The sequence below is a fragment of the Nicotiana sylvestris genome, chromosome 5 (genome assembly GCF_000393655.2).
Source record: "Nicotiana sylvestris chromosome 5, ASM39365v2, whole genome shotgun sequence".
Taxonomy (NCBI): domain Eukaryota; kingdom Viridiplantae; phylum Streptophyta; class Magnoliopsida; order Solanales; family Solanaceae; genus Nicotiana; species Nicotiana sylvestris.
The window spans coordinates 30,999,416-31,018,695 of NC_091061.1; the positions used below are offsets into that span (position 1 = coordinate 30,999,416).

At 34.8% G+C, this 19,280-nt stretch overlaps 1 protein-coding gene and 1 long non-coding RNA gene across 2 annotated transcripts; both read right to left on the reverse strand.

Moving 5' to 3' along the window:
- Positions 1 to 379: 379 nt before the first annotated feature.
- On the reverse strand, positions 380 to 2,900 carry LOC104243249 (uncharacterized). Its single transcript, XR_715161.2, has 3 exons — positions 2,660 to 2,900; positions 1,733 to 1,914; positions 380 to 904 (listed from the first exon to the last, which is right to left on the reverse strand). It is a non-coding gene; the product is annotated as an uncharacterized lncRNA (long non-coding RNA).
- Positions 2,901 to 8,566: 5,666 nt separating this feature from the next.
- On the reverse strand, positions 8,567 to 12,572 carry LOC104243254 (NAC domain containing protein 50-like). The gene is made up of 4 exons (XM_009798416.2): positions 12,210 to 12,572; positions 11,140 to 11,417; positions 10,864 to 11,046; positions 8,567 to 9,318 (listed from the first exon to the last, which is right to left on the reverse strand). The coding sequence occupies exons 1-4, from the start codon at positions 12,433 to 12,435 to the stop codon at positions 8,806 to 8,808; spliced, it is 1,200 nt and encodes a 399-aa protein (XP_009796718.1). The 5' UTR covers positions 12,436 to 12,572; the 3' UTR covers positions 8,567 to 8,805.
- Positions 12,573 to 19,280: the final 6,708 nt, after the last annotated feature.

Sequence of the window (19,280 nt, forward strand, 5' to 3'; positions counted from 1 at the left end):
TTGTCATGTCCAATAATGTTCTATTCCTTCTTTCAGCTACACCATTTTATTGAGGTGTATAAGGAGTAGTTGACTGTCTGATAATGCCCTTTACAGTACATAATTCTTCAAATTGTTTTGACAAATATTCACGTCCACGATCGGTTCTTAAAACCTTTATACTTTTATCTAATTGATTTTCAACTTCATTTATATAACTTTTAAAGCACTCAAGTGCTTCAGATTTATGAGAAATCAAATAGACATAACCAAAGTGCGTGAAATCATCAATAAATGTAATGAAGTACGCAGCACCAGACCTTGCCCTTATATTCATTGGACCACAAATATCAGAATGGATTAATTGAAGTGGGAATTAAGCTCTTTTAGCCTTCCCAAATGGTTTACGCGTAATCTTTCCAACAAGACAATTTTCACAAGTTGGCATGTCAATTTTGGAGAAAGAACCTAAATGCCCTTCCTTTGCCAACCTATTCATTCGATCTTGCCCTATGTGACCTAATCTTGCATGCCATGTAATAACATGCCATTACACAACGATCAACTTAATAGTCATAAGTTGAAAGATTACAATCTAAAACGAAAAAATGATCATAACGAAGTCCAAAACCATATAAAACATTAGCTAGAGATATTCTTAAACCATTGCAACTAAAAAACAAATCAAAACCAACATCCAATAGAATAGAAACAAATACTAAATTTTGTCGAATCTTTGGAGCATATAGGATGTCATGCAACATCAAAGATCGGCCACCACGCAAGTGTACTTTGCAAGTGCTTATTCCTTTGACTTCAAGTCTAGCATTATTTCCTACATAAATCTACCTTGATCCAGGTGAAACTCGACGAAACTCCACAAACGTTTCTCGATCTCGACTCACGTGGTTGGTGGATCCTGAGTCTACAATCCACATAGGATAAGATTCAGTTAGTAAAGAAGTGCTTGAAATATACACAACACTCAAAGATGCGTTTAGGAATGCTACCTTTTTCGGCTCTAGGACATACCATATCTTACAACTCCAGATGTCGTAATTGTCACCATTTAGTTTCTCACCTTTGTTTAAGTCAACAATAATACTTTTTGATGCCATGTATGTAATTAAGAGACAATTACGCAAGTTTATTTATCAATTATGCATGTGTCATACACATTCAAGCAAATTAATTCTAATGAAGGTTTCACATATAGTATAAAATCAAAAGGATATGTAAGTATCCAATTATCATCTACAATCTAAATATTTAACCAAAACTAGAAATTAATTTCTTAATGTGCAGTAATATGATGAAGACTATAATCACTAGGATTTTGAGTCTTATTATTAACACCATATTCTAGAGCAACATAGAATAACAGCCTATCCAAAATAGGATAAACACAAAGATATATATTCATTAATATATCAAAAATAAAACAAAGGAGTTCATAAAAAAATACTTAACTAAATTAAGTTATCATGGAAATTTTTTATCCATCTCACTCCTAGAGCCACCAAGAACCTCAATAATGATTCATTATGACCAATTTCTCCATAGATTTCAATAAGTTCATTCTTCTAGAGATCTGATAAAGAATAATACAGAATGACGAAGGCATCCCTATCCTCAACATGAATTTCACCTAATTTTATCCTAAAAAATCTGAGAAAATCAAGCAAAGAGTCAAAAAGAGCCATTTTTTTTTCTTAAAATCCTCAAGAAGTCTTATTCCTTCCCTTTTACGTACCCTTATTTCTTTGTTCAGATTCTGCTTCATCCTTGAATCATTTCTAATGACTTCAGGCTCTGAATCTGAATCAACTAGAGTTTTGATCCTCTTGCGACACATTCTTCTGCTATTTCTTTTTGCTCCTCTATCTATATCACTCCCATTTAGAGCAATTTGAGCATGTTCCCATTCAGCCATATCTGAAATAGGAACAATAAATCAAATATGGTTGTTACCATTTAATGCGACAACGTATGTTACAAATTTCTGGTAGAAGATAAAAAGGATAATAAAAGGATTTTTAAAGTTGGAAGATTCTGTTTTTCATATAAAAAAATATTTTCGGAAAGCTCAAAACGAGTATATCATGAATAGGCAAAAATATTTAACAAGTTATTTTTAAAATGCTGAAAACAGAAGCAGTTTTTCATCAGAAAAATAGTCAAAAACTGTCAATCTTCAAAAAATCATATCTCACTCGTTTTTAATCCGTTTTTCACATATAATATATTTTCGAAAAGTTCAAAACGATAATAACATGATTAAATAAGTTTTAGGAAAAAAATTTAATAAGTTATTTCTAAAACGCTGAAAACAAAAGCAGTTTTTCGTCAGAAAAATAATCAAAATCTGTCAATCTTCAAAGAATCATATCTCACTCGTTTTTAATCCGTTTTTCATATATGATATATTTTCGGAAATCCCAAAATGAGTAGATCATGATTATATAAGTCTTAGACCAAAATATTTAACAAGCGATAACCCAAGCGCAAAAAAATAGAAATAGTTTTCTCTGAAACTTGTCAAAAATTAGCCAACAAAAAAATCTCAACCTAAACTTATAAAACAACGATTTCAAAATAACTTACATGAATATCTGGATCATTCAACCATGCTCTGATACCAATGTAATATAATTTGGAGCAAAAATAACGGATTGTGTACCTTAAATTCGCAACGGATATTGTTGTTGTTGCTACCAAAAAAATCTGCCCCAAGTCTCCTTTGATTTCACTAGGAAATCAAGGTTAAATTTCACAAACTGAATATCTTTTAGCGTGATGATGTAATCTAGAAAGTCAGGATTGCTTTTCCTTCTTTTTGATTTTTTCCTTTTGCTTTTCCTTTAAAAAAGATTTGAACCGTTATAATTGTTCCCCTCCTTTTCAAAAAGGATTTGAACAGTTATAACTGTTTCCCCTCCTTTTAAGGATAAGGTTGAACAGTTATAATACAAATGTTCATCCTTTATTTAAAAAATCAGATAATCCTTTATTTATGGGTCAGTTAAGATTGGATCGGTCGGTTCACATGGGCAACCCACGATCCCAAAAACTTACATAGATTGATGTCGGTGGAGATGCGACTCCTCCACCATTACTGTAATTCCAAATTTAACAAACCTAGGAGTAAGGTCAGATTTGGGGAATAATGGAAAACACACAAAAAAGGTAAAATAATTTCACATATGGAGGTTGTTCAGGTGGAAATAAGAAGCAACAGAAGAAACAGATGAATGAGGAGATAAAGAAGCAGGAGAAGACGGAGGAGGAGGAGGAGGGGGAGCTGCAGGCAACATTTGAAGTTCGCTCAAATGAGTTTAGATTAAATTGGGAATAAGCTACCCCATGAAATTTTACGAGGAAACAACTACAAGTAACACCTATACCTATTCTACTATTCTACTACTATTGAAAGTAAATTGATTTCAACAATTTCGAACAACAAGGCACCAAGGTATGTTTCTTCTTCTTCCTACTCCTTTATATCATTGTGATATTTGAATCAAATATCAGTCTAAATTTTATCCAAAAAAATCTCATGATGCTATAGGTTATCATTTCAAAGTTATGTGATTGACTACTAACCATTTCTGAGAACCATTTTGGATTTATGCGGGGCGATCAATCACAAAAGCCATTTATTTTGTTAGCAGATTGGTGGAGCAGTACAGGGAGAGGAATAGAGACTTATATATAATGTTCATTGACCTATAAAAAGCTTACGACAAAGTCCCAGGAAAGTTTTATATATGGAGATGTTTCGAGGCTAAAGACGCATGTCGTCTACATTAAGGCGATTAAGGACATGTACGATGGATTCAAGACCTGGGCGAAGACAGTGGGAGAAGACTCTAATCACTTCCTAGTCATGATGGGGTTGCACTAGGGATCAACTCTCAGCCCGTTCTTATTTGCCTTGGTGATAAATAAGTTGACACGACACATTCAAGGGGAGGTACCATGGTATATGTTAGTTGCTGATGATATAGTTCTAATTGATGAAACGCAAGCCGGTGTTAACACTAGGTTGGAGGTTTGGAGGAAAACCTTTGAGTTTAAAGATTTCAAGTTGAGCAGGACTAAGAGCGAATACTTAAAGAGTAAGTTCAGCAGCGGAACTGAGAAGGATGACGTGAAAGTGAGGTCGGACACACAAATCATCCCCAAGAAAGGAAGTTTCAAATATCTTGGGTCTATAATTCAAAGTAATGGGGAGATTGGCGAGGATGTCACACATCGTATTAGAACATAATGGATGAAGTGGAGGCTTGCATCCAGCATATTATGTGATACGAAAGTGCCACTGAGACTTAAAGACATATTTTATAGAGTGATTGTCATACCAACTATGGTGTATGCGGCGAAGTATTCTCATGTTCAGAAGATGGCGGAAATGAGGATGATGGGATGGATGTGTAGGCATACTAGGAGAGATATGATTAGGAATGAAGATATTTTGGATTAGGTGGTTGTGACCCCTTGGTGGATAAGATGCAGGAAGCGAGGCTGAGATGGTTCGAATATATGAAAGAGACATGCGTAGATACCCCGGTGAGGAGATGTGAGACTGGGGCAAATGGAAAGTAGGGGTAGGCCGAAAAAGTATTGGGGAGAAATGATTAGATAGGACATGGTGCATCTTCAGCTTGCCATGGACATGATCCTTGATAAGAGGGTGTGTAAGTCAAGGATTAGGGTAGTGGGTTACTGATAGTCGAGTGCGGTTCTTTTTCGTACCTATATTACCTTTCTACACCTGTAGTACTAGTATTTTCTTGTATTTCCCATTCTTAGATTTCTAATACTATGTGCTATTTCTTTTTGATTCGGTTATCTTATTTCCTGGATTTAGTTACTGCTTTTCTTTACGTGACTTCTTCTATTTACATACTTTTCTTGATCTGGGGATCTATTAGAAACGACCAATCTTTACCTACACAAGGTTGGGGTAAGGTTTGCGTACACTACCCTTCTCAAATTCCATTTATAGGATTACATTGGGTATGTCGTCGTCGTCGTCATCTTTTGATTGCAATTTTTTATTAGCATTCCATTATCGTTTTACTAGAACAATATCTGATTTTGCTAAAGAGTGTATTGGGAGTGTATAGCCCACGCCATTACAACCTTTACCCAAAGGCAAATCCAAGATTTGATGGCTGCGGGTGCCACTATTTTAATGCAAATCGACCACTAGTGAAGAAAATTGAATTAAGGTGTACATTCAGTAGATTCGATCCGTTTTGGATTAATTCGGTTCGGTTTGATCCGTTTTGAATTTCTTCAATCCAATTTAAAAGAATATTTATGCATAAATGAATATGTGATATGTCCCTTTAATCTATATGTAGCTAATTAATATTTTATTATGTCTGATGCATCACTATAATTTTTTATGTAATTAATAAAATAATATTAGATGGATAAGAAAAAGAAAATGATTAAATTACATCTAAATAAAATTTAACGGAGAAGGGTAAAAAAATACCCCTTTACTATGTGAAAAGGATTATTTATACCCTCCGTTATACTATCAGTCCATTACAATCCTTAACGTTATAGAATTAGCACAAAAATACCCTTCTGCCGTCAGGGTCCTCCACCATGGCCAATAGCATTCCACATGGTGTGATATGTTGCTTGAGGTAGATGCCATTTGACATGCCATCTCACCATTCCGATCCCATTTCACCATTTCCCCTCTTTTTCCTCCAACACCACCTCCCCTTTACCTAATCACCGGCAAAAATAGACTGACAAGTCAATCAAAGACAACGGCCGAGTAAAACCAAGTTTCAGGAAATGCAACGCAAGGAAATAAGTGCTAGAGTGAAGTAAATATTGTTGCCGTTTAAGCAACTGGACAAGTAAATAAAAGCTTTGTTTTATATAATTGCCCAATGTACAATGAATGATGAACAAATAAGAAAGATTTCATCTTTGAACTAACCCATTAAAGACAAATAGAGTACATGTGATGTGACTCCTTTCTTTTCTTTTGGATGAGCACTGTGTTTTTTTCTGGATGAGAATTTTGGATGGGGTTTTATTCTGGATGAGAATTTTATTTGAATTGGACCAACGTCAGCCCAACAATTGATTTTCGATCTCCGAAATACTCTCCAGTATTATATAGCACAGTGTATGCATTTTCCTTACACGCATTTTGATCTTATTCAATTCAATTAAAGATTAATTATTTTGTATTTTTGAGAATTTAACATAAATTTACAAGAAAATTATAGAAAACCCACACAGTAATTTACATGTATAGCTATTATTAAAAAACAAATATAATAAACCTCATAAAATTAAGTATATCGATACAGAGGATGTTGGTTTGTGGAAATGGACCAGAAAGTTGTTTAAAATTTTGAGTTTTGATGAATTTGTAAAATAAATAGATTTACGGGAAACGTAAGGAACTATATAGTAATGTTCAGAACAAGGATATTCAGGTGGTGTTGGAGAAAAAAATTAAGGGAGAGAGTAAAGTGGCATGCCACCTGGCATCCACCTCAACAAAATGTTAGGCCATTTGGGCTGATATTGGCCATGGTGGAGGGCCCTAACGGCAGAGGGATATTTTTATACTTATTCTATAATGGCAAGAGTTGTGATGGACTGATAGTATAATAGAAAGTATAAATGATCTTTTTCACATAGTAAAGGGGTATTTTTGACCTTTTTTCGAAAATTTAAAGATCCAGAAAATGATAAAGGAAGCAAATATGCAATATAAATAAATACTAAAACTGTAAGTGTACGAAAAAAGTGAATAACAAAAGATGAAGAAAATAAGAGAAATTAACAAAAGGAGCATAAAAAATAGAAAGGAAAGGGAAAAAGGAGAAAGAGGAACAAACTCGGACATCTAGGGAGTCTCTACCCTGGATGCTGCGTATGGGAATTCAACAGCTCGACCACGGCACCTTCGGTCATTTTGTGACATGGGATGCCATTTGTTGGTTATATAGGCATTTTTGTGAAAAATACTAGTATGTATATAAACTGATCGCGTGCCACCCTCAATTACATACATAGATCTGCCCTTGTCTCTATCTTGTATATCAAAATCTTGCTTGACCATTGCACTATACAAGCTCTTGTAGTAAAAGATGGACTTGACGAAGAATATATAGTACTCTTAATCTATGCTGTCAGTATTATATTGCATGTTGTTATTTAACACAACAAATGGCATATCCTAATGACAACGAGGTTCTTATGTGATAGTTTAAGGAAAAATGCATAAGTACGCTTGATCTTATACCCGGATTCTCAACTATACACTTTTTCTTTGCGGGAATTCTATTACCCCCTTAAACTTATTTTAAATGAAATTATTTGCACCCTAAAACTAGACAACCAAACTCTTGTCAAGTGGTGAGCTACACGCGCCCCCACATGTATTTTTAGTACTTTTTTATTCTTTCTTCTTTTTCTTATTCTTTTTTTCTTATTTCTTATTATTCTCATTTTTTTTGGTTATTTCATTCTCTTTCTTTTTGTTTTGGTCACTGGTGGCATAAATTGGTGGTCTTCGGAATTTCACAAACACCATTTTTTCCGGCGACAGATTTTTATCCCGATCTAAGTGTGTTTTATTTTATATATATAAATTTTTCTTGAAAGTGTAATTTATGAGTGGGAGGAAGAGCAAAAGAAATAAAAATGAATATAAGCTGAGAAAACTTTTTCCAGTTAAAATTTCAATACTTCATTTTTTTCCCGGCGTGGGAAGGTTTTCCGATGATGAATTTTTCCCCCCAAATCTGAGTGTATTTTACTTTGCTTATGAATAGATCTTTTTGAGAGTTTAATTTGTGTGTGAAAAGAAAAAATGGAAGAAAAATGGTTAGACAAAGTCGGCGGTGAATGAATATCCGCCGGAATTAGAGAAGAAACGAAAAAAAAAGACAAAGAAAAAGGAAAAGGAAAAGGAAAAAAAAAGTAAGAAAAAATGGTAAAAAAGAATAAAAAATAACCTAAAAATCGTTTTTTCTTGCTTTTCACTCTCTTTTGGGAGAGTGAAATACACACACTCTGCCCCGTCAGCGTTAAGGGTGCAAATAATTCCATTTAAAATAAGTTTAGGGGGGTAATAGGATTTCTGCAAAGAAAAAGTGTGTAATTGGGAATCCGGGTATAGGTGAGGGGGTACTTATGCATTTTCCCATAGTTTAAATGAAATTACCTAAAATTAATCAAATTATACCGATATGAAAGGGAAACCAAGATAATTGAGACAATTTCAAAAAGTTCAACTAGTAACCGAAAATTTAGTACGGTATAATATTCTTAAAACAACTGGTTAAACCGAAGCATTAACACCCCTACAATACCTAATGAAATAGTTGAGGTGATACAAACTAGTTCGGGTACCATCATTGTAAAAATAAATTTAAAAATTTCAGATTAGAGTCAAGACCCTTCTTTTTTCTTCAGTGCAGATGTCTGTTGACAAATTTGAGAAGTATGCAAGCAGAAGGGCCATAAATTGGACTATGGAAAGAGAAATATCACAACAAACAAGCTAGTGAAATAGATTTGACTTTTGAGCAAAAGATTGAGACCTGATTAAGTTTTATAAAAACCAATGCAACAGATAAAAAAATTCTGCATATTGCAAAATGGCACATTTGGTCAAGATTATAGCAAAGACTACAGATATGTTACATAGGTTCCATAAACAGCTCAACCATCTCTTAACCATCTTCCTCTTCCTGAAGATAGTAGGAGACTACAGAATTGCGATATAAGGGTCTGATAGCTACAAACTAAAATATATTGAAAAAATGCTGTCGCCTAACCCTCTCGGACGATTCTTCTCATGTCTTCGTTCTCTTTCGTCAAAAGATCAACACGCGATTGAAGAAGGTTGATCATGGCTTGGGCTCTCATCACTTCAATCTTCAGTGTCTCCCTCTCCATAGAGACATTAAGGATCCCATTCTCTAAATTACTAATAAACTTCAAGTAGCCCGGAGGCACAGATTTTTCAAGATTGGAGGAATCGAAAGTAGGGGGATTGGACGGCTGGCCTTCCTTAGTTTCAGTAGACTCTAACAAGGGGAATCCTAAGAGAGTAGGGGAGCAATTTGTTTTCGTCATCATCGTAGTTGGTGGATCCTGGCTAGTAATAGTTGAATCTTCAGAACCATTTACACGGCTAGAGCTTGGATCGTCATGCTTGGATCTCTTACTTTGGCTTAAAGAGAGAAGTTCAGCATCTTCTGAGCTCTCCCTCTTGCAAACAAACGGAAGACTTTGGGGTTCAATCAGGTTTTCAATATAGCGAGGAGCCTTGCGTAGAGCATCCTGTTGTCAAAAGTTAACAGTTAGCGGCGAGCAAAGTAAATCTCAAACTGGAAAAAGTTAAGCATACCCCAGGGTTTATCGAATGAGAAATGCTCAAAACTATACGGGACATATGAAACTCAAGTTTATAAATGTACACATGCTAATGGATGTGAAGAGGGCCCCAAAACTAAAAGGAAGAAAAGGGCTTGAAGTTTTGCATCTAAATACATAAACTTCTTTTTACTTATAAAAGACTGTTGAGGTGAAATCCCAATAAAGAGAAAGCTATGTGAGTGCACTAGAAAATGATCAGTTATATTGCTCAAGAATAATATGTTTCACATTCTAGGAGAGAATTCGAGCATTCAACAAGATTGAAATCCAAAGAATAATAATCAGCAGTGTCTTCAAGAGCTTTCAAGCGTCACATAAAACTTTCACCATTTCAAGTTAGCTTGCTAGTTACTTCCGAGAATCATGAACAATACTATCACCAAGGAGTTTCCCCTCCCCTCTGATAATAATCAGCAGTGTCTTCAAGAGCTTTCAAGCGTCACATAAAACTTTCACCATTTCAAGTTAGCTTGCTAGTTACTTCCGAGAATCATGAACAATACTATCACTAAGACAGACCTATACATCTTGCTGAATAACAGTCCACTTTGCCAAAACTTCCGATCTAGGGGTGGTTTTGAGAACTTATTTCTGTAGCTTCACGACCGACACTACAAGCAACATTGCACCTACAATTCCCAAAATCTCACCCGATAAACTGATGCCCAAGACAGCTGGAGGTCCACCTTTATAAAACACACTAGAGTTAAGATTTGAACTTTGTGTCTTGGAGTAGTGATGGTTGTGGGTATGGAGCAGTTATTGACAAAAACATAAATTACTTCTTGTGATATTCAAATTCAATTAAAAGGCTAAAAGGATGTAGCTTATCGATAGGAATATAATGACGTGTCAACGTGAACATGGATTAAGAAGGAGGAAGGTGGAACAAGATGCTAAACCGTTAGGTGCACTACCTAACCACCACATTAACAAAAATCATTTTTCATTTTCTTTTTCCAATTTTCCCATAACAATTCCAATAATAATACATAGAAAGATCAATATTAGGAGAAAGAAGAGCAACGACAAAATACCAAAGCATTGCAATTCAGAGCATTATATCTACAAGTAACGAAATAGACATTTATACTTTCCTGTACTGTATTGTTCTCTTGATTCCTTATCGACATTAATGGTAAAACAAGATTCTCAACCGTTATCTACAACTAAAAAATATAGCAAAAAGTTTGCAATACAAGGAGAAAGAGAGCAAAGACAAAATTAGAAAAGAGTTTCCAATTAAGAAAGAAGAGTAACGACAAAATAACAAAGTATGCAATTAATAGCATTATATCTACACCGACAACATTGGCATTCATACTTACCTGTGTTTGTTCTTCTGATCCTTATCAATAGCAACGGTAAAACAAGTGGCAATAGAGATTCATTCATTTAAGTGCAAAGTTTCAGCAATCTAAAAGGGCCGTACTGAAAAGGAAACAGAACCTGGTCAAGGTCATTGCCCTCAACTCGTGCTTCATCACCATTCGCCATATCATCCTCTGCCTCTCCTCCAGGAATCATGGCTACATCATCATCCCATTCCTCCTCAACGAATGGTGCATATCTGTCACCATTTGGCGGTCCTAAACCACTTTTTTGAAAGATTCTACAAAGCACAAAGGAATCCTATGTCCTCGCAAACCAACAGAAAGAGATTCTTTTGAGATTCAAAACCAAATATGGAAAGTAGCTAAGTTCACAAAAAAAGCTAGTTCACACCTGCACAATTCCAGCCTTCTCCAATTCTTCATCCGCAAGCCTGTACTCATGCATTACCCAATTTGTTCTCTGGCCATCAGGTGCCCGACCACTATGGAAAACAAGTGTTTTCTTCATTCCAATGGTCTGAGATTTATGGCGAACAAAACGATCCTTCCCAGTAGCTTTCCAGTAGCCTTGGCCAGTGGCTCGGTTAAGTCGAGAACCGTTACCATACTTCTTATCCACAGGGCTGAAAAAGTACCATTCTAGATCTCTGCTCTTGAGCGATGAATATTCTGCACGTCATCAATACAAGGCCATTCATTAAAATAATGGCTACCAAATTCAGGAAAAAAGGGGATGTAGATTCATAACACTACAAACTAATTACTAGCATGTGACGTGGCTAAGTGTGTTAAAAGGAGGTTCAAAATTGAATTCCTTCGTCTGGAAATTACACAGTATAAATAAGGTAAACAATTTTCTTGCATATGGATAAAAATTATTGAATCCCCTTGACATTTAAATGCTTACTCAATACTCAGTATGAAAATTTGCATTTTTTAACCCCCTCGTTAGAATTCCTGGCTCCGCCACTATTAGTAGGCCAAAGAAATACAGAAAAATGACTAATACAACAGCCCAACAACCAGGGGCGAAGCTAGGGGGCGATCTGAACTCCCTTCGTCGGAAAATAACACATTATATACAAGGTCAATTTAACTTTATATATATATATATATACAGTAGATATTGAATCCCTTGACACAACCAAAGAGTTAATCCCCTTAGTGCAAAATCCTGGCTCCAACACTGCTAATAACAAGAGATGTTATTCATATAGAAGAGGAGCATTGCAGTTTCCAATAAACCTGAGGAAATGTCAGAAACACACTAATTTTCCGAATGAAATAATTAAACCTGAAAACTCAATCAAACCAAACCAAAAAAAAAAATATGTATATATTAAAAAGAAGTCACGAAATTCAAACAGATAAAAAAGCGTTATAAACAAAGAAATCATAACATACAAGAAAACTGGACACAAAATAACGACAGAAATCAACGAAAAAGGAATTGAATTGAACCTGCGAGCTCCCAAGGTTCAGATTTGTAAACATCAATTTCAGTAACAGCCTGAAACCTGAATGGTTTCCCGCATGCCTTTCGCCTCAGATAGTACCTAACTAATTCCTCGTCGGTCGGATGGAACCTAAACCCCGGCGCCAAAGACGTCGGCGCCCGTGCCGGAGCCGCCACCGTTACAGCCCCTGCCGCTGCCACCACCACCACCAGTGACCCTTCTTGCTCCATTTCTTGCCCTCAAAATTAAAAAGGAAAAAAACTAGACACACCCAGAAAGGCAAGAATGTAAAAATGAGATTTTTTAAGAATACCCAAATACATAAACAAAAAGATAGATAGATATTAGAATTGAGAAGATTGGAAGTGAAGTAAAGTGAAAATAGAGATAGCCTGTGGGTGAAGGAAAGGGAAGAGAGTAGAGACTTGTTTAACACGGAAATCGAAAATCTAAGAAAGATAAGCCATTCATGGGGACAAAAGTGACTTGTGGATATGTACTTAGGTGGCGTTTCCTGTCAAAACTAATGACCACCTTAATTTTTTTTATTTTTGTAAAATTTACTTTAAGGATATTAATTGAAATTTTAGTTATTCGGTATTCTATTATTCCGACTAATTTAAATTCGTGTTGACGTATTTTTTTTTTATTTTTGTAAAGAAATCTTAATCTGCATACAAATGAAGTAAGTTATTTCCTACAAAATCAAATACAAAATATTCTAAAATATCCTAGAAATTATGTTATATAATAATATAAGTTCGACGAATTTAGACATAATTTTAACATATGTGTAAATATTTTTCCTTTTTGTAAAGAAATCTTAGTCCACACTACATCTAAGGTAAGTAATTTTTGTATAATGGATTGCAAAATTGTTTTCGTTTGTCGGATCTTGTTTAGTTTCACCCAATTTCAATTTTGTCGTAATTTTTTTTAAAATAGATAAATATCTCGTGGAGATAACTTGAAAACAATTAAAGAATTTGAAACATATACTACTTTGAGTATAGGGTGGAGTAGAATAATAAAATTTCTGAAATAAGTAAGATGAATAATTAATACAAATTTGAAAATATATTATTTAATGGAAACTAACGTCATGATATCTTTGGTCATAGGACAACAATAAAAATCTCTTTAAAGCTAGATTTTTTATTTTTATTTTTATTTTTGTATCGTGACTGAAAATGACATTAATTTGCAAGTTTCTTTTCTTTTACGTCGTCTTTTTCCTTTATATTTCTTTATTTGGTCCATGGTTTGGATCACAAGTTGACGAAAATGCAAAAAATGTTAAATACAAGTTTATATTTCATATTTTTTTGAGGATAGGAATAAAATAAATGCAACCTAATGTGAGTAGTTAAAGAAGTGAGTGTGAATGAGGTATTCAAAGTAAAGAAGTACAAGCAAAGCAATCTCTTATTGCCCGTTCCTTAAGAAACCTTTAATCCTCTTTTATTCATGACTTTTTCTTTTCTTTTTTGGCTCGCCACCCCTTATAAAATATATATAATCATATCATTTATAAGGGTAACTATAAATATATTTTTTATAATTAACTATGACATGTTAAATTATTCTGGCATTGTAAGATCTTTACACTTCAACTAAAAACCTAAATCTATTTTTGAATTTTTCAGTTTTTACAATCAATTGAAAATGATTACAAATACAATTTTCCAATAAACTTGAAATATTCTTTTTTCGACGAAATAGAATGTTTTTCTGTTCATGGTAGAATACTACATGAACAAAAGATATGAAAATAAGACATGTAACAAGTAATCTCGCAATCTTATTATTCGATTCATTAGTTTGGCTTTACTTATTAATGTGGTTTTTCTTTTTTCTTTTATCATACAGATATTTAATATTTTCTTGACCTTGAAAAAAGCCAAAAGATTATAATAGTATAGGGCTAAAACGACCAATGATGCTTTTATACGGTGTGATATTGTCCGTTTTGAGTCAAGCTCGCATAATTTTTCTTAAAAAATCTCACATTATTAAGAGATCTCTATACTTATATGTAGGCTCTCAATCTCTCCAGCTATTAATACGGGACTTTGCTCGCACACCTAACAATATTTTTATTGTAGGAAAGTTGCCTAATTTAATTTTTGTTTTTACCAAACACTATTATGTGAGGACAAGGTTTTTCTCCGTATTCTCTTCTTGCTCATGCAAACTTGTTTTTGAAAGTTTGCAGCCTAGTCCCCACCGAATGGAAGATATTTTTGTGTGTTCAAATTCTTAACGATAACTTTTGCAGTTAAGGTATAGCGTGGTGTAATTTGGCGTTATATATACTGACATTTACTGACACAAGTATAGCATGCGGTATTTTCACTCTATATATAGCGTACAAATACAACACACTATACCCCTAATTAAATAATGCCCTTCGTCTTCTTCCGCGATCAGAAACGAGCCTCCCCCATTTTTTTACTTTCAAGCCATTTCTGGTCCCCCCAGCGTCTTCTGTAAAAAAAATGTGGGCCCCACCCGTCACACAAAACATTAAGAACGTAGGTCCCACATCGTAGTAGAGCACTGTATTATTGTGGTTTCACTCTTTCGGATTCAACTTTTCACACAAAATACTACATCGAGGTATTTCGATTTATTTTATGTCGAAACTTATATAATAATGCATATTTATTAGTTGATTGAATGTGTTTCCATGTCGTTTTGTGTTTTATTTGCGAAACTAGTATGTTATATTTATCCGGACTTAGATATTAGTGTTCTAAAAAAAATGTAAAATTGAGAAATAATTTTTTCTAGTAATATCAAGATTTAGATATTACTGTTTCCATGCCGGTTTTTGTTTTATTTTTGCGAAACTAGTATGTTATATGTATTTTTGTGAATTTTATGTGATTAAAATGTATTTGTTGTTTATATTTAGTTTAGATTATTTATTAGCATAGTAAATTGTAGAACCTGTTAGCGTAGTAAACTGTAGAATATTTTAGCGTAGAATCCTTGTAGTTTAAGTGTTGCTTATTGTGAGCACGTGATTTTTGCCCTATATGTATTACTCCAACAAATTCAAAACAAAATAATTTCTGTCAGTGTTTGCAATTTTGGGGATTTTCGTGGCATTTTCTGGTAATTGTTTGCATTTGTCTATGCATTTTTATTTTATTTAATTAATGAAAATTGCAAAAATTATGTTGCATTTGCATTTAGGATTTAATTTTACATTTTAGGATTAATTGACAAGTTAGTTATTTTATAAAAATGGGAAAAATCATAAAAATAGTTTATTTTGCACTTTTAATTTTTATTTTTGAATTTTGGTAGTTTTTCCTTTAATTTGGTTTTTAATTATTTGCAGTAATAATTATTGGGGTTAATTAATTTAATTTGGTAGGATAATTTGGTTTAGGATTTAATTTAGGTTTTAATTTTAATTTTGGAAAAAAAGAATTTTTAAGAGAAAAATGAATTAAAAAAAAAGAAAAAAAAAAGAAGGAAATAATGAAAAGGAAAATCTGGGCTAAAACCCGATTAATTGTCCCCAGCCCAAAACAAATCGCCCCAATACCCGGGCCAAACCACCTTAACCCGGTCCGGTTCCCCCCCCCCAAAAAAAACGAAATGACGTCGTTTCAGGGGCAGTAGATCAGGACCGTCGAGGTCTCTTGATCGAACGAACGAGAAGCCTGGGTCATTTAATATATTAATGTCCAAACATTACCCTCCCCCCAGCTTTCGTCTCTCTCAAATCCCCTCCGAGAAACCCTAGAATCCGCCGGGATTTCCCACCACCATTGATGGCGGCGCCGACGTCCAATCGCCATCAAACTTACACCAAACACTCCCCCCCCTTCTCCTCTTTCCGAATCTACAAATCCCCACTCTCGAATCCTAACCCAGCCTCTCGAATCTTGAGTCGAAAGGAATGACTGAAAACCTAACTCATCCGATTGGCCCCAAAATTACACCCCATAAGCCCCAGGATCCCCTCATACCAAATCCATAACTACTCTCCTTCGAATCTGCCCGGAGCTCCGCGAATCTTGAATCTGAGGTCAACCCCAAGAGTTCAAAACCACTTTTTCGTCAATCCTGGTACATGCATGGTCAGAAGGCACCGTTCTTCGAGTTTTGAAGTTCAAACGATCGATCTTAGCTTTGTTAGGGCTTTTGTCTCCAATGGATTTTGAATATAATCGGTGAGTTTTCTTAGTCTTTTGTTCGTTCTTGTTATTTCACCTTTTATTCTTCTTCTTCTTTTTCTTCTCCGTGTATTTGGGCGTTCTTCTAACTGAAATTAGTTTCGAACCTAGTTTCTCCCCTTTGGGTTAATCTGTTTGTTTGTATTTATTTCCCTTCATTTTTAGTTTTCTTTCTTCTAAATTTCTAATAATTGTGCCTGATTTTGTTTGTCCCATTTTTGTTTAGTTTTAGGTTTAAGTTTCTGATTTTCCCCCTCCTTTTTCTCACTAATTTTATACGTTGTAGTATTTCCTGCTTTCATGTGCTTAGTTTTTATTTGTTTCTTTTTTGATGATCTTTAGTAGTCAAGTGCAATTCTGAGTGTGATTAGTTAAATTTAATGCATACCTAAAATCAGAAGCGTTTGAGTTTGCCCTCCAGTTTTGGATTTGTTCTTTTTCTATGGTTTCGTTTAATCATTTCCGAGTACTCAAGCCTCACATAGTAACTATGGTCACCACTGACCCAGTTAAGAGGCTAATTTATTTGGACTGTGGTTTAGCTTAACCCTAGTTAATAATTGAGGGGTAAATAACAGGGGGGTTTAAGGGTGATCTGGGAATTGTAAGTAGAGAATTTCTCTATAACTGATTGAGGAGGCTTCTAGGAAGCTGGGGAGGGGACTGTTTTGCAAAAACAGAATTTAAATTAGGGGTGTTTCAGCTAAAATAAAAATTTAAAAGGGACCAAAGGGCAAAAATGAACTCTTAAGGCCTGCCCTAATGCCTTGCCTATAAAGGCATCTCTATCTTGCCTTTCAAGGCAAGGATTGGAAGAATTTAAAAATACAGACCCAAGAGATAGAGAGGAAAAAATACTGAAAATAAAAACAGCTGAGTTTCCTTAGAAAATCCGGAACTTCTACATTTTGGTTGAAGATTAAAATTTCTACTTCTGGTTCAGAGTTTTGATTCTTTGGTGGTGTACTTTTCTTGGAAATTTTATGATCTTACTGCTGAAATTAGGAAATGGCTTGAGTAGTTGAATTGGTTAAAATTCGGTTTGAAAGTTTCTACTGTTCCATTGGCATTCCTGAGTTGATTTCATCTGCTGAGTGGTCGAATCTGGGGCTGACTGCTATTGCCTGTTGCTGACCTTCTCATCTTTCTGTTGTTTTGCTTTCCAGGTATCTCTTTGGCTCATGATTGACTGTGTAAATCGAGTAGAAATTTGATGGAATACAAGATGTGCCTAATTTAATGTTTCCTTGTCCTTACTACTTTAGAATTATGTAGTAAAACTGTAATGATAAGTGTTATATAAGCCAACATTTGCACATTATAAATCTGGTTTGGGGTTACAGTTAAATGTTCAGTCTCAGGGTGAATAGCATGTTCAGAAGTGGTGTGAACAAGTTTTGTATAGATATTTGAATATGCATATAGGCTGAGGTTCCTACTTGGGATCAAATGTATATGATATTTCACAGTTATTGTTCTGCTGATTAAAGTGTTAGCTACGATCGCAGGCATGCTTTGTGTTTCGCATTTGTTGTTTACTCACTGTGAAATGCCTGAGCCATGCTGAGATCTTCAGTCTGATTGATGAAATTCAAGTAAAGTGGGATTTTAATTGCTGGGTTGGATGCTATCAGTATTCAATTGAGCATGTTCGTTTATTGTAGGAATTGGCTATTTAATCCTATAGGTCATATCAACTAGAGATCTATTCCATGTCAGCACTTCTAGTTAATCTAAGGTTTCAAAATTTCAGAGTCATCTGCTGTGTCGTGGCCCAAGAGTTGGACTTCTAATTGTTTTCAAAATCATGGCATCGTTAAAACTTTCATGTAGTTATCCATTGGTCAAATTAAAGGATGATCTTAAAACTATCGTGTGTATGGTAATTCTTTGTTTAGCCATTTGTAGTTATCACAATCTTCTACTGTTTCGATCACTGCTTATACGTTGTGAAAGCTCAACGCTGAGCCCTGTTAAGGTAACTCTGGGGTTCTAAAATTGGGTACACCTTGGGCCCAAATACTTGTGAATTGGACTTGGATCGTTCTTGCCTCCATTGGCGCGTTCTCTGGCTAAGAGTACGAGTTAACCAAGGCCCATTTGTTGTTGGGCAGGATCGAACCTTGACAAATATCCAAATCATATCAAGTCTTGTTTTAGTCAATCGGGCTCTTAAAAGGTAAACTCGAGGTGAGCCATGCTAAGTAATATATAATTATGGCCCTCCTATTTTAGTTTAGCAACCTCTTGGTTAGAATAATTCGATGCGTACCGTGCCAAACAAAAATCTTAAATGTACGGCCATCATTTAATTAATTTTGATTTAATCTTTAGAATTCGAGGCGTGCCATTTAGTGAATTTTCATGGCCCTCGCGAAGTTTCTAACGCGTAATTACTTTAGGCGCGTCATTTTAATAAAATTATCTTCCTAAATTCGGGTGCGCATTTATCCGACCCAAATCTAAATCTTAACAATGTCAAAATATGTCGAAGACCGCGGGTGCATTTATGTGACGTGGTTCGAGACATGTTTAACAGTGTTGCAATATTCCTAAATAAACAAAGCGGTTAAAGTATTAAAATGCACATATGTTTGAACATGTATTAAAATCAGATAATTAAGCTGAATATAACAGTTGAGCGATCGTGCTAGAACCACGGAACTCGGGAATGCCTAACACCTTATCCCGGGTTAACAGAATTCATTACCCGGATTTCTGGTTCGCAGACTGTATTGCAGAGTCAATCTTTTCCTCGACTCGGGATTCGAACCGGTGACTTGGGACACCATAAATCTCCCAAGTGGCGACTCTGAATCTTTAAATGAAATAATCCCGTTTCGATTGTCCTTTAATTGGAAAAACTCCCTTGTATTTATACC

Excerpts from the sequence above, each read along its gene's own strand:
- LOC104243254 (XM_009798416.2), bottom strand. The coding sequence starts at position 12,435 with ATGGAGCAAGAAGGGTCACTGGTGGTGGTGGTGGCAGCGGCAGGGGCT. Across the intron at positions 11,418-12,209 it reads TGAACCTTGGGAGCTCGCAG|AATATTCATCGCTCAAGAGC; the intron begins GTTCAATTCAAT and ends GATGACGTGCAG. Across the intron at positions 9,319-10,863 it reads AGGGCAATGACCTTGACCAG|GATGCTCTACGCAAGGCTCC; the intron begins GTTCTGTTTCCT and ends TTTTGACAACAG.